This window comes from Pavona decussata, unplaced genomic scaffold, assembly GCF_977016875.1.
Source record: "Pavona decussata unplaced genomic scaffold, jaPavDecu1.1 SCAFFOLD_84, whole genome shotgun sequence".
In the NCBI taxonomy this organism is placed as follows: domain Eukaryota; kingdom Metazoa; phylum Cnidaria; class Anthozoa; order Scleractinia; family Agariciidae; genus Pavona; species Pavona decussata.
Window position 1 is genome coordinate 4,445,457 of NW_028145502.1, and position 25,009 is coordinate 4,470,465.

A 25,009-nucleotide genomic window follows, 5' to 3' on the forward strand; every position below is an offset into this window, starting at 1 on the left:
ATATGTTTTGTACCGTCTTGTTTCTATCAGTCTACAAATCACTTCATACGTATCAAGAAATAGGTCAAAACTGTCCTTATTTTATATTGTGGCTTTAGGGTAAACAAACACCTACAATGAGCAAATGGCCACCTAAGTTATCTATTAATGGGGAGATTAAGTACCGACGACGACGACGTCAACGAGAACGTCAGAAACGAGAACGTCAGAAAATAGTCTTAATTAGAAAAAACGTTGAACGTGCATTATACACTTTCGTACATTTCTTTGCCTTCTTCTGCAAAACAACACCGTGAAATGACCAAATTTATAAAGTTTTATGGAGAACGTGAACGCATGTCTTGATGATTAATTTTCTTTTCTCTTTCTGAACTTTAAAACCGCCCGCACGAAGTTAGCTCCTATAGTCCGGCCACATTACACAACATCACGAGTTTTTTCAGAAAACACTAATGTAATTTTTAAGTTCCGCTTTCGTTGGTGTCGTCGTCGTCTCTGCTGAGGTCCCTACTTTCTCTTCTACACCGTATCGTTTCCCTGGCAACATTAAGGATGCAGTCTGACCTGTGTCTAAACGAATCAGTATTCACTTTAGTTGATAAATTACGTGAATCAACGAACTTAAGCGTTTTTTTTTTACTGAATTTATCTACTGAATCTTTCCTTTTTTTTATTTTACCTACTAAAGCTTTTCTTTTCATGCTATCTACTAAATCTGTTCTTTTTATGTTATCTACTAAATCTTTCCTAGCTACTAAACTTTTCTTTTTTCATCTACTAAATTCTTTTTTTTTCATGTTATCTCCTAAATCTTTTCTGTAATGTTATCTACTAATTAAAAGTCGTTTCTTTTAATGTTATCTACTAAATCTTTTCTTTTTGTTATCTACTAAATCTTTCCTAGCTACTAAATCTTTCCTTTTTATGTTATCTACCAAATCTTCTCTTTTAAAGTTATCTATACCAAATCTTTTCGTTTAATGTTATCTACCAAATCTTTTCTTTTAATGTTATCTACTAAATCTTTTCTTTTTATGTTATGTACTAAATCTTTCCTAGCTACTAAATCTTTTCTTTTAATGTTATCTACTAAATCTTTCCTTTTTATGTTATCTACTAAATCTTTTCTTTTTATGTTATCTACTAAATCTTTCCTTTTTATGTTATCTACTAAATCTTTCCTTTAAAGTTATCTTTACCAAATCGTTTCTTTTAATGTTATTTACTAAATCTTTCCTTTTTATGTTATCTACTAAATCTCTCCTTTTAAAGTTATCTATACCAAATCGTTTCTTTTAAGGCTATCTACTAAATCTTTTCTTTTTATGTTATGTACTAAATCTTTCCTAGCTACTAAATCTTTTCTTTTAATGTTATCTACTAAATCTTTCCTTTTTATGTTATCTACTAAATCTTTTCTTTTTATGTTGTCTACTAAATCTTTCCTTTTTATGTTATCTACTAAATCTTTCCTTTAAAGTTATCTTTACCAAATCGTTTCTTTTAATGTTATTTACTAAATCTTTCCTTTTTATGTTATCTACTAAATCTTTCCTTTTAAAGTTATCTATACCAAATCGTTTCTTTTAAGGCTATCTACTAAATCTTTCCTTTATGTTATATGCCACATCTTTTCTTTTAATGTTATCTACTAAACTTTCCTTTTTATGTTATCTACCAAATCTTTTCTTTTAATGTTATCTACTAAATCTTTTGTTTTTATGCTATCTAATAAATCCTTTCTTTTATGTAATCTACCAAATCTTTTTTATTTTATGTTATCTACTAAATCTTTTCTTTTTATATTATCTACTAAATCTTTCCTAGCTACTAAACCATTTCTTTTTATGTTATCTACTAAATATTTTCTTTTATGTTATCTACTAAATCTTTCTTGTTATGAGCCATTTTTCTGGCGATTTACTCTTATGGAAGGTAGCATCCCATAACTCACTAATTAGCATGCCACAGAGAAGGTATATTTATTATCCCCTAATGTTTGCATTTCCCTTTGTTATTTATTGGGATTCGCTACTAATAAAGTCATTCATCCTGTTGGATCATAGCTTAATTTCTGTCTACTCATAACTGAACTAATGGATCAGTAATCATAATTGTACTAGTTAGAAATAATTATGATTCACTTAATTGATTATTGAAATTATTTCACTTGGACTTCACTCACTAACTCGTAATTCAGAACAGCAGCAGTTAATAGGTATCTATGTCTCTCGGATTGATTTTTTGTAACAGCGTTGGCAATGTAATCTAGACCCCGCTCTTTCTACGTACTTAAATCATACAATTATTTCAGAGTGGACTGACGCCTGGATCACGTTTTACACTTCTATCCTATAAATTATATTTAAAAACTGAAGGCTGCGTTTCTTTTTGCGCAAGTGAATAGAAAAGAACATAAAAAAGTAAAAGAAAACAAAATAAAAATAACGAACAAACAAAAAGCAAGCACAATCACCACCACAACAAAGCAGTTACAACGTTGATTGCGTATCATTTGCTCAAAGTTTAGTATCGTATGATTTTGTTGGTTTAGCGGTGTGAATAGTAACGACGGTCACATCAGTGTGGGATTCGACGTTGCCGGGCCGTTCTTCGTCTTCTTTCCTTGAAGGACTCTCAGTTGATTCTTCCTCTTCTTCGAGGGTGAAGTTGACCACGCCGCTGTCTTTTATGGCGGTTGTCATGGACGGCATGTCAATTCTACCTGTCTGAAGTTGTTGCTTAAGAACGTTAGTCCCAGCCAATCCTCGAATTTCGCCCTGAAGTTCATTCAAAGGTAACAACAGGGCGAGGCAACAAGATAGGGACCATTTTGGATTTTTGCGCCATTCTTTGAGGTAACGATAAATGTAGATAATGTACTGGACTGAAAAGACAAAATAAACTAAATTACTTAAATTGTAATGGCCGTTCTCGCGTCCATACAAAACCTCACAATTTTTCCAACATTCAAATCGTCCTGAAATCTCAGCCTTAAAGGTTATTGGTCTGGCTCCAGTTGTTCAAAGGCCGGATAACTTTATCCTGTGGATAAGGCACTATCCGACAGTTTTAATCTGTGCAAATATTTCAGTATTTCGTCTTGTACAAGCGAATATGCACACTCCAACCACAGTTAGGTTTGGGAGTGTACTAAAACGTTCAACATTTAACGTGAAGTATAGTTTAGACACTGAATAGTGCCTTATCCAGCGGATAAAGTTATCCGGCCTTTGAACAACTGGGGCCTGAAAATTGGTGTTCTACAATGTAGCTAAAAAAAACATGCTCTTTGCATTTCTGTAATTCATATAGCTGCAGCTATTGGCAAGTTTGCCAATTTTGGGTCACGTGATCAACTGTTGCAAAAGGCCTATTCCTTAGAGACATCATGTCCCAGGGAAATTTGTGTTACTTTTTGAAAACACAGTAACTGAGGATTGGCCTAAATTTGAACTGTCCGCTGAGAAGTGGCAAAGTTTATTTTTTTTTTAGCTGATAGCTATGAAACATTCATCAAATGTTACCTGTTTGAGATACCTAACCTTTGTTTGAGTATAGCCATTGTAGATTTTTATTGGGAAACAACTACCCAGTTACAGTGTAGTTAATACATGGGAAATAAGAGGCTAACGATGATGACTTGTAGCTCCTCAGTTTTGTCTAGAGGTCTTGTGATCGTTAGATGATGCTATACAGTGTTCGTAAAGTCTCAGAAGAGATTGGAATCACTTGAAAGTTATTTATAAATGTTCGGATGATACCCGGCGCTGTCGGATCAGCTAATGAGAAATGGCTTAACAGAATGCCGTCTTTGCACATATATCGTTTGTTTCAAAGAAGAGATAGTATGCATCAGTAAGGATAAGAAAGAGAAATTGTATTTGCTGTATTTATAGTCAGGCACGCGAAATAAGAAGGACTAGACTGAACAGACTTAAGGTGACTCACTACAGTTTTCTAAGGTAAAAGACGGCCTTGAATCAAACTTAAGAAGAACGCTAGCAGGAGTTGTTTAGGATTTTTTTAGCACAAATACAATTGAGATACTTTTGAATCAGAAATAAAATTTGTCATGCTCAAAAAGTGTAAAATAGTCTTAAGTGGGGGCCTGGGAATTACACTTGTTAGAGTTGTCTGGCTCTAAATCTGGCCGTACTACGGTAACCCTACTCTAAAATTTCAGGATTTGAAAAGTGGGCAAAAATACGTAGTTGCAGGTAAGAGCACGAACCTCTGTCAGGTAGAAATTTGGCAAATGACAAAATTTTGAAATTTTGACTTATTTGAAACTTCCTAAAATATAGCAAATATTTGAATGTAGGTTGTACGGCTAGATCTGTAGAAATTTAGCGAGAAAAAATGGTTTTCCCAATCTACGGTAGGAAAGCCATTGCGCATGCTTGTTTCAGGGAAAACCCGGGTTGCAGCGTGCGCGCGCGCTCCAACTGGTGAGCGCATGCTACCTTCGTGTTCAGGGATTTTCCGCAGCTCTGCAAAGGCTTCAAGGCTGTTAAGGACCAGCAACCATTAGAAAACACGTTTTATCAGTTTTCAAGCCCAAACATAATTTAGCTACTTAGCACACTTCTGGAACCTACTCGGTATATGGTAAAATTGTTTTTTCCGAGAGCCGCCATTTTGTTATTTTTGCTTGCGTTGTCGCAAGCAAAAATCACATCAGTGCACGCGTGTGATGCTTTCGTGTTGGAAGAGCGCGCATATTACACTCGCGTAGTACAAAACTGTAGTAAGCTACCTTAATGGATCCTAGTCAACCACGGCTTTGATGTTGTTTCACGGTCTAAATTTGCCATCAACGTGCGAGAAAGATCAACCGTAGAACTTGCATTAGTATGGTATTTGTGTTCTCAACCCTCGATACATGACACGATGCAAATATTTATGGAATATTTTATATTATTCAATATTTTTATGAATATCGAATACTTAAAACCATGTTTTACTGGGTATCCTAGTTTTCCATGGCCGTAGACCACATGAAGAAATGGCATCGAGGGGTACGCATAAATACAACGTTCGGTTAAATAAATTGCATGACCGAATTCGTACATGATAAGACAATAACAATTTACATCCCGTTACACAACAAGCCATGACGCCATAAACTAAAACCTTTTACCACCGATTTCATTGATACGCGACCCTCGAATAAAAAATCCCGCGAACATTTGGCGATTTACCTCCGTCAATCCTGCGCTCTTTATATGGTGTTATAGGAATGCCGCTCTTGATTTCAAAAATTATGGCCGCCAATTTGTAGCCTGTTCGTTCGACATGGTTGCTTCTTAATCTTCACGTTTACGTTAGCGAGTGGTGTATTTGCTCGTGCAGGGGTTGAGCATCGATTGATAAAAAGCCACCGCTCTGACTGTCTTTCCTCTTGCGTACTGAACTGAGCCATCCCTGTATATTTTCATCTTCGTACACTCCTGGATATTGCTCAATTACTCTCCTTATAAACAATACATCATGTGCTGTAAATGATAAAAGGTGATCAATGTCATCTACTGCATGGTCGTTTATTTATGCCGATTTATGCGATTCTTTTTTCACCTACCGTCCATTTGGCTTGCTTTTCCCGTCCGGGCTGTGAAATCAACCGTGGAGGTATTTCTGTATTTTTCCGAATTTTCTTAACAAATGTCAACCCCACTTTCAGAAGTCTTGCTATAGCGATCGCGCTCAACCCTTGCACGAGCAAAACACCAGTCGCCAACGTAAACTTGAAGAAGAAGAAGCAACCATGTCGAACGAACAGGCTACAAAGTGGCCGCCATATTTTTGAATACAAGAGCGGCATTCCTATAACACCATATTAGGAGCGCATGATTGACGGAAGCGAATGGCCAAATGCTCGCGGGAGTTTTTATTCGAGGGTCGCATACCAATGAAATCTGTGTTAAATGGGTTTTATTTGGAGTTTCTTTAAAATCTGGAACATGGGATATTCCGGAACATCTCAGAACATCCCGGAACATGAAATAGAACGAAATAAATTAACGAAAAAATAGAAAAAATATATTTGAAAACTAAAACTTTGAAAAGCTTAGTTATGAAAAAAAAAAACATAACGTAAATCAGATTAACTACAATAAAAGAAAAATATTTGTATAAAAAGATTGTTCCTCTTGAAGATACTGATCCGCTTACATTATGTAAATAAAGATTGAGCTTGCACGAGTATGTCTTTCAGAGTAAAATTGGTTTTATCAAGGCCTGTGCTATACCGGTGTTTTTGTAATTGGTCAAGACGGATTTGATAGAGCCTTTTATTCATCAATCGTATGTTTAATATTTGAAAATCTCCTCATTTTGAATATGACCTCTTATTCCGTGTGTTTAACGATGGTGTTTTTGATGCCATATAGGCCATTTCAGCTGGGTTTGGTTTGGCTCGTTTAAGCTCGTGATAGTTTTAACTATTGTTATTATTGACGTCTGTGTAGTGATAGGGCAGGAAACCTCCCTTGGTTCGTCCAATTAGTATCATTCAGGCTGTTAGATTTTGTTGCAAGCTGTTGTGTTAGTTGGTACGACAATTTGACTTTTTATTCTAGTTAAGCTGATTTATTTTATGTATTTTATAATTTTTCTCTCTTTTTCAGTATTCATATATCCTTTCCATTTTTTCCCTTTAGTTATTTCGTTCTATTCAATGCTCCGGAATGTTCCGGAATGTTCCATGTTCCGGATTTTATTTACGCCCTTTTAGGGTAAAATTTGACACAAATGAGGTCGATTGCAAACGTAAATCTTCACAATGTACCGTCAAGAATAAAGTCAATAAAATAATACACGACCAAGCGGGCTGTATGTAGTCCGCCGGCAGACTACCGGGACTTCGAACACGCTTAATGGGGTAAAATGTCAGCGAATAGGTTTGAAAAGACAAACTAAGAAATATCATTTCCTCACACGATGGCCTGTTGCTGGTATTTTTCTCCCACTTGTGCGGGCTCGTCAATCGCAGCGATGTGTACCACCAAAACATACAACAATGACAAAGCGGGTGACAAGAACGAAAGTTCTTTGCTTGATTTAAGGGGACGTTCCACAGCTACCGAGAGAGGAGCAACATTTTGGAATACGTCAATAATCGAAATGAAGTTCTCCATTGAAAGAAGTTGGATAAGTCGGCGAGGAGCGCAAAGAACAAGCCGAATTACGGTATGACAAACATGGATTCGCTTTTAGAGGAGGTGATCGGAAACAAATTGGAAATGTGTGATCCACTGATTGATTCGTACTTGAAGGAGATCGGGAAAGCCATAGGTTCGAAGCTAAGCAGATCAAAAGCCACCAGCTTAGCCAACCCAGTTATTCTTTTTGTGCCTTGGCCTGTGTTCTGCCATGTCCCTACCCTGGCTAGGGGATACTCGGGAGACACAACAGCCTTGAGCCCCTCCCCGTTAGATTTTCACGCAGAGAAAGAGTTATAATTTATGTAAATTCAAATGACAAACGAACAATGAGAATATTGGCCTGGAACAACGTCAGGCGAATATATCTACATAAATTATTATCACGGATGCCATTTTAGAAACAAACACATCACATGACCAGAACAGCGTCGCGGAGGAAAGTTGCCTAGCAACGGGCCATCGTGTCTACACACGGGTATCCAAGAAGATGTTCCAATGATGAATGAATCCATCAAATAAAACCACTGGTAAATTAAAAGTGTGTAGTTGTGAATTAAATCCAGAACATGTTGTATAAGGCAAGATACAGCAGAATTTCATTCCACCGTGTAAAAATTAAACAAATAAATAAATAAATAAATAAATAAATATATATATAAACAAAAACAAAAAAACCTTGAATTTTTATATCAGAGAGAACGGTAGATTTCCCCGTCGAGGAGTGCAAAGCATAATGGGTGACAATGTTATCAATATCTTGTCGGCATGGTAACAGCAAGCCACTTGATAAAATTACTGTTATACCAGATTGTAGGCTGATACATCTTAGGAAAAGTCAGCAAGTTTGGTGGTGTTTGCGTTTGTACTTTAAACGTCACGGGCTGATTCTAGATCAGTCTCCCCACCCTCTCTTTCCAGGCTGAATTGGATAAAAAGATGACTTACAAAAAGGCACTTACCAATTAGAAGGAGGATCACTGAAGCATTTGCTCCAACTACCAGTAACTCGAACATGATTTTATCCACGGAATGATCCACAGATGAAGGGATGTTTTCGCTGGGAATCTTACTCACGGCTCCTATTCCCAAGTTGACGAAAGTAACCACTAAAGATGTTAGCATTAACCTGTTCTCGAACGGATCTACCACTGGTTTTTTGACGGCAAAGCCAATTGCATAGATACCTGACATGATGGAAGCGATTCCTGCATAGGACCTGCTCTCACTGCCGATTAGGATTAAACCAGATGTCAGGATAACCTTGCGCACTGTATCAACAAGTTCCCAGTACCATGCAGAAGGCCTGTAGTTTTCAAACAGGAATCGTAATCCCGTAAGCAATTCAGCCCTTTTTGCTTCATTGTCGTCGTCGCAACTTTCACCGGCACCTTCGTCGTCGTTTCGGATAGTTTGCAGCGCCCTTCGTTGACTCAAGAGGAGAGTGAGGAATGAAGCTGCTGGCAGGAAAAGCACGTAACCGACGGCAACGTATCCGACGATGACTAAACGATTGTATCTTGAACTATCACAGTTTATGCCAAAGTCCGCCTTTAAGTATCTGGTACAATCATCCTTTTCATCATCACTGCAAAGCGTGCGACAAGCGAGAGGCAGTACGGCTGCTGTTTTCAAACACGTGCTGAGGTAGGTAACATACAGGATGAAAAACGCGTTTCTGTAGATAAACTCTTTCGTCTGAGACATTTTGAGGGCTTTCTGTTGGTCATCCAAGGTGGAACGCAATCTGAGGTAAAACTTTCTGATTCCGTAAACACAGATCGACAGGATGATAACTAAAGCGTTTAGCGTGAGTATGGAAAAAAGATCTCCAAATGCATCAATTTTCAATTCTGGGAAGAGACAGTGAAGAGGCGCAATCTGGAACACGTTTAACTGCAAAGCCTGGGAATAAGTTCCGATGAGGGCAAGAGATTGGGGCCATTCAATGTATGCAAATGCTTCAAGCAGTCCAAACGTTACTTGGTAAAAACCAATAACGATTTTGAGCCGCCCAAGAACAATGTCCACTAAAGAACGCCCGACATTCTTTTTGCTTTTCTTTTTGCTTGACCATACCAGGATAGCGATTATTATGATAATGACTGCAGCCGAGATAGAAAGCTGCCCGATCATCCATTTTTTTGTTGGGCACAGTTCGCAGCTTTTAAATTGCTTGTAGTAGCCATCACTGCAAACTTCACACAACGGACCTTTGTATCCAGTGCTGCAGTTAGAATCTATACCTCCAGTACAAGATTCTTGGCGAGGACATCTATGAGGTTTTGGTACAGCGTGTGGGTACTTAGTTAAAGACCGATTGGGTAGCGAGCCATTAATGTGTGCATTAACTTCAGCGGTAACATTAAGGACATTGCTTGTGAATTTTCTATAGAGATGTTTGTGTGTCTCATTTTCCCAGTACCACCAGAAACCAGACTTTAAAGTTGCGAAGTCATCAGCGCATTCTAAACCATCAGCACCACATGGTTTGCATTCCCCAAACAGATCTGTCCGATAAAACGACTGCAGGCATTTGCAAGCTCGAAATCCAGCAAAAGAGCTAGAATCAGTTCCTGTTAACGAAAAATAAAGTATAGTTTTTAATCTCCTTATCTATGCATGTATAGCTTTTTGCTTCTATGTCTGTTTGTGATTTTGAGGTCGCTCATAACGGTTTGCAGCTTTTCTCTTCAGTTATAATTTGATCGATAAGTACTGCTATTCTTTATCAGTAAATGGTGCAAACATAGTCATAATTGTTCGACTTAATAAGCAACAATAACAAAAATATAGCCGTTAAAAACATCCCTTGTTTTAGCTTAGGTTAGCATAACACAAAAACGAGCTTTATGATCCCAACGTTTTACTATGGAATTCTAACCAGCATGCCAATACGCACCTTCTTGCAAACTCACTAAAAAAAAGATGTTATAGGAGGGGTTTAGGAGCCACCTTGAATTTTCAAAAATATTAGGTGAATTACTTAGCGCAGTATAAATTAATATTTCTTATCTTTCGGTTGGCTCGGTTTCCTTTGTTCTTTTCGGTTGAATATATGCAATAGCCCCTGTCAATTACTAACTGTCTGAAAAGCTGGGTGCGGCTTTGGTTGTAAAAGGGGAGGGCGGGGTTGAAAACAATAACTGATAACAACGGACGAGGGGGAAATATATATCTCCCCCCTCCCTCGTCATATACCGCTCGACTTATTCCCCTTATTCAGTGTTCTCAAAAATTTCAACGAGTGCTTAATCGTTTACCATTAAAGAAAAAATGAAGAACATAACTTTTACTACTACTACTACTACTACTACTACTACTACTACTACTACTACTACTACTACTACTACTACTACTACTACTACTACTACTACTACTACTACTACTACTACTACTACTACTACTACTACTACTACTACTACTAATTTAATAACAGGCCACTCATTCCATACTCGTACTGTGCCACTGTTAGCTTTCTTCACATTTGCAGGATTACGGTCACTAATCCGCTCAGCAAAGACAGTGTAGGAAGTTTTTGGTTAAAAAGACTTCATCTTCACAACCGCTTATCGTTGTTTCCACACGGAACAATAGCTGACTGCACACTATTTCCAAAATTTAACAACAGCCGCTCAAACACGTGTAGTGTACTGAATGCAGTGTTTACCACGTATACCAGCAGACAAAAGCAATTGTTTATACATATTGTTGTGTGAATAATCCAAAGTTCAAAAAACAGTCGAGAAAAACATCTTCAGAGCCGAAATCTCACTGCCTACAACTGTCATCAAAAAGTGTTGTGTATTAGACTTCGACCTGTTATAAAATAAGCATTTAACTATTTAAGGTCTTTGTTTCTATTAAGGAAACCTCACCAACAGAAAAAATAAGAATGTTATTGACCTGTCCCTCGGGGATTTGTGATATATTTCCCTCGTGGCGTGCCCTCGGGCGGAAGGGAAATATATCAGATATCCCCTCGTTCCAGGCCAATAACCCTTACATAACTAGTGTACTCATATGCACTACTTTGTTGTTTCCAGTTTGTTTGTTTTTTTAATTTGTTGTTGTTGAAAGTTGCCCATGCTTGCAAATCGTTTCAATCTTTACCCGTAAGGACAATTGTTCGTTTGTTTAGCGGAAAAAACGAAAGAAAAGGAAGCGCCAACGTTTGAGTCTCTTGGCCAGGGATGAGTAAACTCTGCAGCGACACGTTTGCTTTTCCATCCATGCGTCGGGACAAGTGAAAGAAGGGACAATGCCCCAAAACCTCTCCAGGGCTTGGAATCTTAGACTGGGTTAGGTTACTACATGCCTTGTGTTTCGCTGTAGATGTTTAACTCCTTTAAACACTCTGGATATTTTAGCAAGATAATGGTATTACCTTGAGGACAGGCTTTGCAATCGCTGGCGTTCTTCCCAGGCGCATCGTTCTCAGACACAAAAGTTCCGTTAGGGCATCGTAAACAACTTTCACTGACAAAGGCTTCAGTGTCCGAATAATGACCTCCTAAAATGTTAAACAAAAAGTATTCAAAGCTCAAAAGCCTTAACCATGCTTTCTAGGGTAAGCAGGGAAATAGTAGGAGTGTCACACAAGTGGTACGCGATAAACGAGCAGCTCACCATAGTTATTGAGCTTCCATGACATTTTTGTATAACCAATCAAAGCAATTTAAAGGACTCTGTTACGCCGCAAAATGTAATACTAACGCAAAATGTAATAACATCGACGCAAACTGTAATAAAGTATTCAACGCAAAATGTAAGAACGTTTCTGACGCACAATGTAATAACGCAAAATGTAATAACTCACGAATGACGTGAATGTAATTTTGAAATCAGTATCATGATTCAGTGTACGTTCACCTATGCATAAATTGAATAACAGGTGTACAGGTTTTATTCTCAACTCTTAAAAGTTTCAGATCGGAGGATTGGTGTTTTCTTACGGTATCTACTTATGGTGGCGTTTAAAAATGTGACTTTTTGGTGCTACGCTTATTCAAAAGAAGAGTTCTTAAATTTTGCGTTGAAAACTATATTACATTTTGCGTTAATATTGCATTTTGCAGGGACTCTCGACATGGTCACAATTTCTATCGTATATTAAACACGTTCGTGTGGCACTCGAAAAATAGGCGCCGCCCTCCAAAAAGCGCCTCAGCCCTCAATAACAACGCGGTCACTTATTCGAAGCACATGAACATTAACTCTAGGGTGATAGATTACGAAGGGGGTTTCATCCTCATATAACTACAGTCAAACCTCTTAAAAACGGACACCGTGGGAACATGAATTAGTGTCCGTATCATAGAGGTGCCAATTTTAGAGAAGTAGGCCTTAGATGGATTTCGGTCTCTCAGAGACCAAGTGAACTGTCCGTAAAAGAGAGGTGTCCGCATCAAGAGGTGTCCGTAAAGAGAGGTTTCGCTGTGCCCGAGTCCGATCTACAGAGTTTTTTAACTGAGTCTCTTTATGTCTATTATGCATTTACGTTTCCAAAAGTGACTGTTTTAAAGGAGCGTAGCACCTAAAAGTCACATTGTTAAGCGCCACAATAAGTAGATACGGTAAGAAAACACCAGTCCCCCGATCTGAAACTTTTAAGAGTGGAGAATAAAACCTGTACTCCTGTTATTCAATTTATGCATAGGTGAATATACACTGAATCATGATACTGATTTCGAAATACTATACACGTCATTTGTGAGTTATTACATTTTGCGTTATTACATTATGCGTCAGAAAAGTTCTTACATTTTGCGTTGAATACTTTATTACAGTTTGCGTCGATGTTATTACAATTTTGCGGCGTAAAAGACCTTTTTCTTTTCCTTAATATTTGACTTTAATGCATTGAGAAGTAAATTCACTTCAATGTGTAACGAAAAAAAATAACGCTTGTGCGCGTTAAGTTTCGTCCTCTAAAGATAACAGGCTGGAGTCAAGAATGTGATTTCTGAAGCACACTAGATAAATTAAAGGGGCAGCTTCATAAGAGATATCATGATTTCGGGCAAAAATTCACTAAATTTAAACTTTAAACACTGTCTTACAGTTAATTTCTAAATCTCTAATTAAAAAAAAAATGACGCAAAGGTTGAACCAAAATATAGTACAACCGATTTTTAACGTGTTACGACAGCGAAAATTATTGGAAAAGATTGGCCTGACGTTTTCAAATTTGAATCCATCTTTATTTTGGTCGTCTTCCAGATGATAGTTTCTTGGCATTCTAATATTCTTTTCATTTAATTTTGGTCGTTATATCTTGGCTGCTATCGACGGAATAGCGTTTTTTTTTTTTTTTTTCAGTGTGTTGATAATTATAGCATGATACTGTCCCTTTAAGATGAAGTTTTTCCAGGACAGCATTCATTATTTTGCAGATACAATTTCAATAAAAATTGAGCATCACTGGAAGAAGCTTTCATTAACGTTATGATAGAACTGTACATTTAAAAACATCTTTTTGGTTTAAAAAAATACATCCATCCAATGAATCATATTTAACACATTGCAAGGTATGTCTTTAGTAAAGAACAGGAAACCTTAATCCTTTGTGGTTTTATATCAGGTTGTCAGTGTACTAAGTATGAATTTGACAGTCCAAACGCCACAATGCTTTTAATTTTCTGTGTTTGGCAACAAACTATGATACCCTATTGAGCATGATTCTTTGATCAAATCATCTCTGTAAATAATCTACTATTTTGTTTTATCAAGTTCGGACATGAAAAGTCTAACTTCTTTTCTGGAAGCGCTCGTACTGTCTCGGTTTCTTATTCCATCCAAAAACACAAACGAATGTTCCCTTCCTTTTCATGGTGATAAAACCAAACATTATGGCCCGACATAATGTAATTTATATCGAGGCGTGGTGTTCACGTGATAATCCGATGGAGGTGGGTCGTACCAGGTGCGGATAGCACCGTAAGGTAGCTTATGAGCTTAGAGCAAATGATAAAGCGTGGTTATGAAATAGAAATTTTTCCGAGGTAGTCTTCCTTCTTCTCCTCGCCATCAGATTGAACAGATCCCCAGAAATCTCTTTCCCACCTCCTCCCCATTTTCACCACCTGTTACGTTAACGTTTTCTCTTTATGCGTGGGCAGAGTCCAACCAAGGCGAAATTTTGTCGCCCCATTTATCAACAGGAGATTGTACTTTAATTTTTATTGCTGTTTTATGAGTTTGATAATTTGTTCAATTAAACTTGCCACAAACCGTGGCCAAATTTATTCCAACAAAGTTGTCTGTTATTCTCGCTTCTGGGAAATCTGCTAGTAACAGTGTTTTCAACAAAGCTCGCGCTTTAACTGCACCTTTTGTTTAATGAGAACATGGGGAAATTGAGAGTATTTAGAAAGTACAGTAAACACCCCCTGTCCTGTAAATAAAACCATTTTCTTGGGATGGTAGGGTTTACAGTAAAGTTACAACTGGCTATCTCAAACGTGTATGTCTGGAACAAAAAAATGTTTCCCTTGTTTGCTGGAGATAGCGGAAGTCTACTCTATAGTCAATTTTTACTCTATGGGCAATTTTTTATCGGTTACTTGTAGAATCCATGTCATGATCTCAATCGGTCACGTTCTCCTATCTGATTGGTCCATCCAAATGGCCCTCTCTAAGTATCAAATTTTGAAGCCTAAGCTTAAAAAGATATAAATCTTAACAATTCTTCGAATGCATTTTCCTGGATCGCTTTGAATAAACATTTCACTCCGTCAACGTTAGTTTTTATGAACATTTATCTTTTGTGTCCTGAAATCTTGATAAACTGGACTTCAACTCTATTTATCTCTTTATTTACTTATTTATTTATTTGTTTATTTTTATTCTGAGTAGGTAGGTCGAATTGTGCCAAGGAAATTACCTTGAAAATTCACGCTGTTTAACAGAGTTGTTGTTGTTGTTTTAATTTTCATCACTTTTCCGGGGAATCCATGCCCCATTTGCCTTCCGAGCTAAGTGAAAATGTTTTAAACCATACGTAGTAAGACAATGTGTCACATTCCAAGACACCCCTTCCAAAATGCCTACTTTTTTTTCCTGTAAACCGTATGTCCACCTTGCCTAGATCAGTATCCTATGATCAGGTTGTTCTGCTGAGCGCCTTCATTGCACATGTCATAACCCGGGCACAGAGTATCCAAAAGAGTGGGCAAACATCTAAGGTCGCAATACTCATGAACAACCAGTGAAAGATGCTTCATTTAAATAGTAAAAACAGAAGTGTATATCGAACGAACGAATGAATGAACGAACGAACGAACGAACGAACGAACGAACAAACGAACGAACGAACGAACGAACGAACGAACGAATGAATGAATGAATGAATGAATGAATGAATGAATGAATGAATGAATGAGTGAGTGAATGAATAAAGGAATGAATGAGTGAATGAATGAATGAATGAATGAATGAATGAATAAATGAATGAATGAATGAATGAATGAGTGAATGAATGAATGAATGAATGAATGAATGAGTGAGTGAATGAATGAATGAACGAATGAATGAGTGAATGAATGAATGAATGAATGAATGAATGAATGAGTGAATGAATGAATGAATGAATGAATGAGTGAGTGAGTGAATGAATGAATGAATGAATGAATGAATGAATGAACGAATGAATGAATGAAAGAATGAATGAATGAATGAATGAATGAATGAATGAATGAATGAATGAATGAATGAATGAATGAATGAATGAATGAATGAATGAATGAATGAATAAGTGAATGAATGAAAGATACACGAATCAACATTTTTTTTTAAAATTAACCAATTGTTTTAAGACGAAAATTAGCGATAACGAAATCCGACGTATAGATGACTTTGTGTCCTGCCAGCTCTAATGCAGTGGTGGTCATCTATGATGAGCTCCTCTTAGGAAACAACTTTGTTAAAAGACTTGACGGTGATTCCAAAAAGATCTTCTTTACAAGATAGACACTTGAAGAGACTCACCTGCTGGGCACTCCTGGCAGGTACGAATGCCCAACTTCAAAAACGTGCCGGATGGGCATGGAAGGAGTCTGTATTCTCCAAGTGATGTATCTCCAAACCCAGCCGCCACAAAAGCCTGTTTTATGCTCCGCCTGACTGTTGAATACAACACTTTAGAAAGGTTGATATCTTCTGATTCGCTTTCCCCCAGGCCACTTCAAACAAATCGCAACAAAAGGAAACAAATAATAGAATATTTAGCTAAAATCGCCGAAACTAAGAATTGTTCAATAATTTATTCAGAAAATAATTAGTTTAAAACTTACAGCTGAATTTTGCACTGCGCTGTGCCATTTGCATTGGTGAATTTCATGGTACCTATTTTCCCATTTTTCACAGTTCTGCAAATGATACAAATAAAACTATTTGCTTTACATTGAATCATGAAATTTAACTGAAAAAAACATTACGTCAAATGTTTTTTAATCTCGAAAGAAAAACCTTGTCTCACTTTATTCTTACATATTAAGCAATTTTTGCCCGAGCTTATTTATTTTATTTTTTTACATTCTCTACTCGGAAGGGGTGGGGTTGGGGGGGGGGGGGATGGGCGTATAGACTATCAAGGCTATGACAATAGTACCCGAGAGAAAGATGGTACGTCAAAAGATGTTTCAATGAGGTTACTCAATTCAGGAATATTCCTTTTTCTGGAAAAAATAATGCGTGCCATAATTTAGTTGACATTGCGAGATAAAAATAGGTAAAACTGACCTGTTATAGCAAATTGTTCCCAGATAAATTTATTTAAAAAGTTATAAAAGTTCAAATATTGCTCTGGACAACACGGTGTCAAAATGGAATATCTATTAATAAAGGGTATCACTATTTACTATTATATCAAAAAAGACTATTTAAACACGGAGCAGGATTTTTTATACTCACATTTCAGTAGTCAGGCTAGATGCCCCATCAAGAGATGTAGCGTTTACGGTTTCCAACTTCGTCCTTATCATGTATCTAACGACAAGAAAACGATATTGTGCTATTTGCTGGTGACTCCCTTTTTACAAACTGTTTTTTTATTATCTTTCACAAGAGTAACGGAATGATGACAAACATTATTCGAGATACTTTGAATCTTTGTTTTGATAACTGATCTTGGACAATTTTCTATTTAAAAATAAAACAAATTTATCAAAAGCCCTCATGTTGACACCTAATAATCCGATCGCTCCAGTGAATTCTTTAGAAAACGAGGCAGAGTTATTGTTTCTAGCTTGTGTTGGTAAACAAAAGTAAACAATTTGCGGGAGAACATTAGGGTACCTCTCTCGGAAAAAAAATACGACGCGGAATGTTTTACACAACAAGCAAGACGCTTAAGTTTACTACAAGCCAGTCGAACGGCGACGGAATCCTTTTTGAGAAAATTAGAATTACTGGCAAATATTTATAAATGTGGGTTTTCCTTTTGGCCTTTTTCCTTAACTTTGATTTGGGGCATTCATTTACACATTTGTGAACCTTAAGACAAGCGAACCGAAATTCTTTTTGTTGGTCTTTGGAAAAAGGTATCTTCCCTTATTCATCAAATTTAAACTGAGCGACATTCTGTTTTCATTTCAAGACTAAAACAAGTAATTTTCCATATCTTAAAGGTCTGTTGGAATAAAAAACACATCTTTTTTATTACAGTTTGAGCCGAACGAACCTTTGGAGCGATTACGGCTTTCTACTGTCAAAAAGAGCCGCAGGGTGCCCCAGACAAGTAGGATTAGTGGACGGGAGGGGGGATTTAGTAACTGATTGCCTCATTTTCTTCAGTGGACCATAAGCAGAGAATACTGAGAAGCAGGCATTGTACAGTTAATGCAGGCAAGCCAAGCTCAGTATGTAAACGCAACGCTTGCCATGTTTAATGAAAGACCACGTGATAACGAATGACGTAATGCATATGCATATATCATGACATCTCCCCTGTAACGAGTGTGAAGAGTAATAAACATGCAATCAAAACGTCAACATTGTCCACTGTTCATTGTCCCAGATCTTATGTCAAAGGCCACCACACACTAAATGTTTTCAGCTGATAATGACAACTCGGCTTAGCAACGTGTTAATAATTAACAGCCCTTAATCAGCTAGTAATATACAAAGACATTTAGTCTGGGTGATCAGACAGCTCGAACAGATCTAGTTCGAATAATATCAAGGGTCTTGATGATGTCTCTCCCTGGTCTCTTGGTGATCGCTCAGTCACTTTTTGGACTCATGATGGTGCCGTTGTTTACTTCCGGGGTCTTGATTATGTTTCTCCTGTTTCGCCTGTCTAGAGTTCCATTGCTGGTCACCATTACTGAACGGGGGCTGTGAGCAAGTTTTGTAACTGTGAGCAGGTTTTGTAACTGTGGCAGGCTTAAAGCCATTCTTTGTTTTCATTCGAACAGTGTCACCAGTTTTGACATGAGGTAGTGACTTGGCTCCTCTGTTAAAATACAGGTTCTGTGTTTTCTGTTGAGCAAGGAGCTGGGACTTGGCATACTGTTGAAATTCTTGCATCAAGTAACTTTATAGTAGTTGGAAGTTTGGTTTTCAGCCCTCTGTTAAGGACAACTTGAGCTAGAGAATAGCTAACTCCAGATTTCGGAGTGTTTTTGCATTCAAGGAAGACAATATATGGATCAGTACCATCTTCATAAGCTTTATTCAGCACAGATTTGGTTGTTCCAATGTTTTGTTCTACTTTTCCATTAGCTTGTGGGTGCTTGAGGCTTGTAGTTTGAAATGACTTCGTCGGGTATTCTATAGCATGCAAAGGTGGATTTAAATTGGGTGATTACTTCCGAACTCATAGTGCTGTCACGCAGCAAGCCAATCTCTACTTACTTTGAATAATAATCTACAGTCGGAAGACAGTCCTTGCCTCCAAGGGTAAATAAATCACAGGCGATCTGGGACTTCATGCTTTATTATTGGCACTTTCACATTGTTCTTCCTGTGGTTTAGGCATGACTTGCAATTTGCAATCACATCTGATATCTTTGCCTAATGTTTGGCCAGTACTAGATGTCGCCGGATCTTCGCTTGCTCATTCCAATTCCTAGGTGGCTTTCGTTAATTATTTTAAGCATTTCGTGTCTCACTTGTTGTGGAACAATCATCTTGCGACTTTTAAGAGAATTCCATCAGCTTCATGGATTTCTTCCTTGATACTCCAGTATGGTTTTGCGTCAGCAGGCACTTTACTCTCGTGTTCAGGTCATCCTTGTATGGTCAGCTGCGCAGCTGTCTTGAGAGTTGGATCTGCTGCTGTTGCTTCTTAAAACTCTTTCAATTTTTTTCTCTGAAATTGTCAGGTTGGCTACAAGGAGATGGACTTGCAATTCAGTTTCAGCTTCAGGTATCCCTTGATTGGTGTAAGTGGTCTCCAGGTGTGCTCTGGATAGGGCATCAGCAATGAACATTTGTTTTCCTGGGACGTACTTCACTTTTAGGTGGTAGTGCTGCAACCGAAGCAGTAAACGTTGAAATCTGGGTGGTGCTTAAGCAATCGATTTGCCGAAGATTGCTTCTGGTCGCTTGTGATCAGATTCTACTTCTATTTCTTTTCCATATAGGTACTGGTGAAAGGTTTCACATCCAAATACTATTGCTGGTTTTTTTTTTCCTTTATCGATTTGTGCATAGTCTTTCTGGCAATCAGTCAGGGATTTCGCTTCATATGCTACAGGCTAATTATCCTGAGGTAGTACAGGTCCAAGTCCTGATTGGGATACATCTACTGAGAGCTTTACAGGCTTGCTCACAGCATAGTAGCGCAGTACTAGCTTCAAGTAAGAACATTCTTAATTTCATTAAGAGCTTTTTCTTGCTGCTCCTCCCAGTGCCATTTTACGTCTTGCTTAAGTAGGACTCTAAGCGGCTCAGTTAAGGTGCTCATATTCTGGATGAACTAGGTTAGCTAGGTTAGCATGCCTAGCAAGCGCTCTACATCCTTCTTGTTTTGCGGTGATGGCAAGTTGAGGATTGCCTCAATTGTCGATTCATGAGGTTTGATTCCACCTTTGGTAATCTTGTCAACAATTTACACAACTTCGGGAATCTGGATTTTGCACTTCTGTTTCTTTATTTTAACACCTTTTTTTCGGGCTCTCTATAACATTAGTGAGTGCTTTGTCATGGCTCTCTTCATCTTTTCCACAGAAAGGAAGATCATCATAGATCACTTCTACTCCACCAATCCTTTCTAAGGGAAACTTCATTTTCTTCTGGAATACTTCAGTTGAGGCCAAATGGTAGACGATTAAACTTGAAACGTCCAAATGGTGTGTTGAACGTTGTGAGAAGAGAACTAGGGTGGTCTAGCTTTGCGTGCCAGAAGCCATCCTTGGTATCTAATTTGCTGAAAACCTTTACACAAGTTACCTTGCTGGTTATTTCAGTGGATGTTGGGAGTTGGAAATGCTTTCTTTTTACTGCTAAGTTCAGGTGTTTTGGGTCTAAGCAGATCCTCAGATGTCTATCTAGCTTTTCCACTATCACAATAGAGTAAGCCCATTCTGTTAGGTGATCAACTTTTTCTATGGCACCCAACTGTTCCATTCTCCCTAGCTCTTGCTTTACCTTGGGTATAAGGGTGAATGGAACTTTCTTGGGGGTTGAATCACAGGCTTAACCACCGGGTTAACTTCAATATGATGTTCCCCTTCAAGCTCTCCAAGGCCTTCAAACAGGTCGTTAAATTCAATAAGGATATAACTCTCGGCATTGACATCAGTTGTGTCAATAGTTCTAAGGAACTTAATAAAGCTCAGTTCCTGACATGCTCATAAACCAAGTAGGGGAGGGGGGAGGGGTGACCCTCAGCTTCAGCAACAAAGAAATCTGGGTCAATCTGTTTGTCTTTGTACTTACAAATCATCCTTGCCACTTCTACCACTGGTATCTGGGATCCATTAAAGCCAGTGAGTTTTGCTTTAGTTGTCTTCAGTTGCGGCGTTCCTTTGAGCGAGTTGAATACATCTGATGAGATTACTTTGCTTGTTCTCTAGTATCCAATTTAAATTCTATCAGGTTGTTGCTAACTTGAAGAGATGCTTTCCATTCTTGCTCATGGTCATCTTCCTGGACATGGCCGATAAATAAATCTATAAGTCTTCTTATTGCTCGTCTGCGACAACAAGATGAGCGGCTTGATCACTTTCCACGAAACGAATGTTATTTGAAAGACACTGAGATGCAAAGTCGTTTCAACACTTGAATTTTTAACATATTATTTTTTCCAATAGCTGGGCATTTTCTCGGCGCATGAACTGTTCCACATCTTTTACATCTGTCTGGTGGTTCACTTTTCGTATTCTTCTAGCGATCTCTCTGCTTTTTCTCTTTTGGTGGAGATTTACTATCTGGTGTGCCATTCTTGTTTACATAATCGAGACTCTTGGATTCTTCAGTTAACGATTCCTTTTGGCGTTTTGAAAATTCCGACGCTCTGCACATATCAATGGCTTTCTAAAGACTTAAGTCAGTTTCTTGTAATAACTTTTCTCTCGAGGTGTTGAAGGATAGTCCACAAACGATTCTGTCGCGAATTAAGCTCTCACACAGCTCGCTAAATTCGAACATGCTTGCTTTGGCACGCAGGCTCAGTTACTTACTGAGCGATGTTCCTGAACACAAGTGAAGAATTTGTGGCTTTCAAATGCGAGGTTCAACTTCCGATTACAATTGTCCACAAATTTCTGGAATAAGACGTCGAGCTTTCGCTCCGCAGTTGGTAACGAGAATGTGCTGTAAATCATCTGGTGCTTCTTCTCCGATCAGATGAAGAAATAAGGAGAATTGCTGCTTCTCGGGTTTTCTCATTGAGCCTGAAGCTTCCATGTGCAGTTGAAGTCGCTGTTTCCACTTACGCCAGTTATCTGCAACATTTTCCTGTATATTTATTGGTAAGGGCGGCTTGAATAAATTCATTTTAGGCGAGATTTTCGTGCTTCAAACTTCAAACAAACGTTTTTACCTTTAAATACAGAAAAAAAATGAGGAATGCTTGAGACTCGCGTCCTTCTCGTATCATAAATTGCTCTTGCATCAAAATTAACATCCACTTCTTCGACAAGCGCTGTAATTTGACCATAACATTCACCTTTCATGCTGATCACACTGCGATCTTACATAACGAAAATTGGAAGAAAATTCAGTTCCCGGTGGTTTTTGCCTACGTTCGGCCTTTTTGACGGAAACCACCGTGAGAGGCTGCACGAGTTCAAATTACATTAGGTTCTCTCATTGGTCAATTCAAACCGACTCTCACGCGCCAACAACGGAAATTGCACAAGAGGGAGGAGCTTTCTTTCTTTCATGAGTAATTACGCGCCCAGAACTATTGGGAACATGTTTTCATTGTGGACAATGTTAACGGAATTAACGACGTTCCAACATATACTCACATAGAAAGAACATCTTGTGGCACAACGAATGCCCGAGATCCAATGGCATGTATAGGATTATCTGACAGCAATCTGCCGAAAGAAATAAATTTTGTTGCACAAGTGCGAATCTAGTTTAATTGCCGAACAAGAGGCTACCAAGTGCCCGAAACATTGTAAAAACACTCAAAGTGAGATATATGATTGATATTTGCTAGAAAAACACTAGGGCTGATTTTGTCATTTACGGGTTTTTTTTTTATTTATATTATAAATAATTTTCAATGCAAGGTACAAAAATTCACAGCATTAATATTTATGCTGTTAACCATAATTTACAAACATTAATACAGTTTCAAAGTTTCTAGGTTACAAGCTATGCGTTTTCTTTCCTAGTTTTTGTCAGTTAATGATTGAACTTTCACAAATTGACAACATTGACAAAAAAAAAAAACAATAACAACAACAACTTAGAAAACAAAACAAAACAAAAATAAATATTGAAAGGTAGTAACTATTTCTAATTCAATGTTCACTTTTTGGCGAAAGACTGTGAGAAAACTGTCAAAATAGAGTTCTATATTGTGTAGGCTGCTTCAGAAACCCACTTACAATCAAAATATTGATAATGTTAGGGATTGTTTCGTTTTATTGGCCGACCAACATTGGAAAGTCTTTTAAAAGGCTATAGCATAGGAGCAGCGTATTATTAGAACATGCGATGTAAGGAGTGAATATCAGTTAAGCATTGACCGCATGTATTGTTGCCACAAATTTTGGCTCTTAACAGACTTACTTTGGTTGTAAGAATGTTGTGAATAACCTTATATTGGAACATCGTTATTGCAATGTCGTTTTTGATGTGGAAAGGTAATTCGTATACTTTATGAATGGTTTCGTGAAAAAAAAAAACGTATCTTAAGATTTTTTTTTTTTTTTTATCAGCGGTGGGCAGTACGATAGTTTCCTTCAACAGAGTGCTTAATACATTTCTGTGGAAATAGTTTATTTTGTTTTCTCACTATCTAAAAATCGGAAAGGAGACTTTTAATTGCAAAATTCCAAGAGACTGGTATAGTGTGAAACCAGCTTTTGTAAGAAAACTATTTACAATTGATTACAATCTTTTCGTTATTCCAAATTATTCATGAGTAGTCTGCAGAACAGATGCTATTTTTTATTTGTTTAACTATTTATTTATTTATTTATTTATTTACTTATTTATTTTTTATTTTTTCCCGTTTTTCAGACGAGTGGAGACAAGCGAGAAGCTCGATTCACGCGCGACGGGGGGAGGGGGTAGAATACGCCTGCCCGCACATCATTGTTCATGCTATTCGGCCCCCAGACACTTCCCAAAATCTCCAACTATTCACAGCGTTTAGTATGGACGGTGAATACCGGTATTACGTAAACTGCCACAAAAACATACGCTAATGGAATAACAGTAGGGAACAATTGTTGTTTGAGACAGTAACAACTCTGCAACCTTCAATTGATTTAGAACAGGCAGTAATGAGAAGTTTTATGGATTTCCTTCACGAAAGAAGGAGAATTACGGAGGCTAGCCACGTAAAGAACATGGCTCGCGTCCTTTTGTTGTTAGTTGTTGTTTAAGTCAACAGTCCACTTAGGCCAAATTTATTTTATTTTGTGTACGTCAATTGTTTACTGGGGCCATCCAGAAAATAGCACGGTTCGTAGATTTGATTTTCAGGATATTCAAGCAACTATTGTTCGAGGAGCAGTGGAGAGAAACTATAAGAGCATTCCGTTTAGTACTGAAACAGCGAAGAACGGGAGGCGTTTGTCAGATCAAACCTTTTCCAAACCAAGCTGGAAGCAATCCAAGTACATTTCTTTAGTTTTTCCTTTACCGAATTTGGAAAAAAAAAAACGAGAAGGGTTTCTCGAATAGCTTAGTCAACAGAAAACGATGACACGACCGCCATTTTGTTGTCGAGAACCATCTCATGATTACTTGACATCAAATAACCAATTGCAATTGGATAGCCGCGATCATAAATGAACGCCGGAATAGCCTGAACAATAGTGGGCGGATAGGCGTTATTTTTTTTTTCGCGCCCCTCCCGTCGCGCGTGATTCGCACCTCGCGCTTGCCTCCGTTCGCCTAAAAAAATGAAAAATAATGACAGCTGTTCATCAGGCTAATTCATGAGTACTTAGGGATTCCATATAATTTTGTTTTGTATTTTCTAATTGTTTCAATAGTTCGAGACAAAATGATGGAGATTGTTAGCCTGTAATGTGTCGAACTGATAGTTAAACCCCATGCTTCTCCAGTACTGCTTCTGGGTGACTTTCTAGGATGCTTCATTTACCGATTACATGCGTGGTATCCAAGAGACTTTTAAGGCTTTATTTATGATATTATAGTCCTTATGTTTTTTTTTTCTCGCTTATAATAGTTAACTTTTTAATGTCAGT

At 37.8% G+C, this 25,009-nt stretch overlaps 1 protein-coding gene across 1 annotated transcript; it reads right to left on the minus strand.

The window, feature by feature from the left end:
• Positions 1–2,106: 2,106 nt before the first annotated feature.
• LOC146475583 (uncharacterized) lies at positions 2,107–22,648 on the minus strand. The gene is made up of 7 exons (XM_085115966.1): positions 22,583–22,648; positions 17,076–17,150; positions 16,457–16,531; positions 16,152–16,345; positions 11,551–11,676; positions 8,126–9,739; positions 2,107–2,887 (listed from the first exon to the last, which is right to left on the minus strand). Exons 2-7 carry the CDS (start codon positions 17,144–17,146, stop codon positions 2,520–2,522), a joined length of 2,448 nt encoding a protein of 815 aa, XP_084972092.1. The 5' UTR covers positions 17,147–17,150; positions 22,583–22,648; the 3' UTR covers positions 2,107–2,519.
• Positions 22,649–25,009: the final 2,361 nt, after the last annotated feature.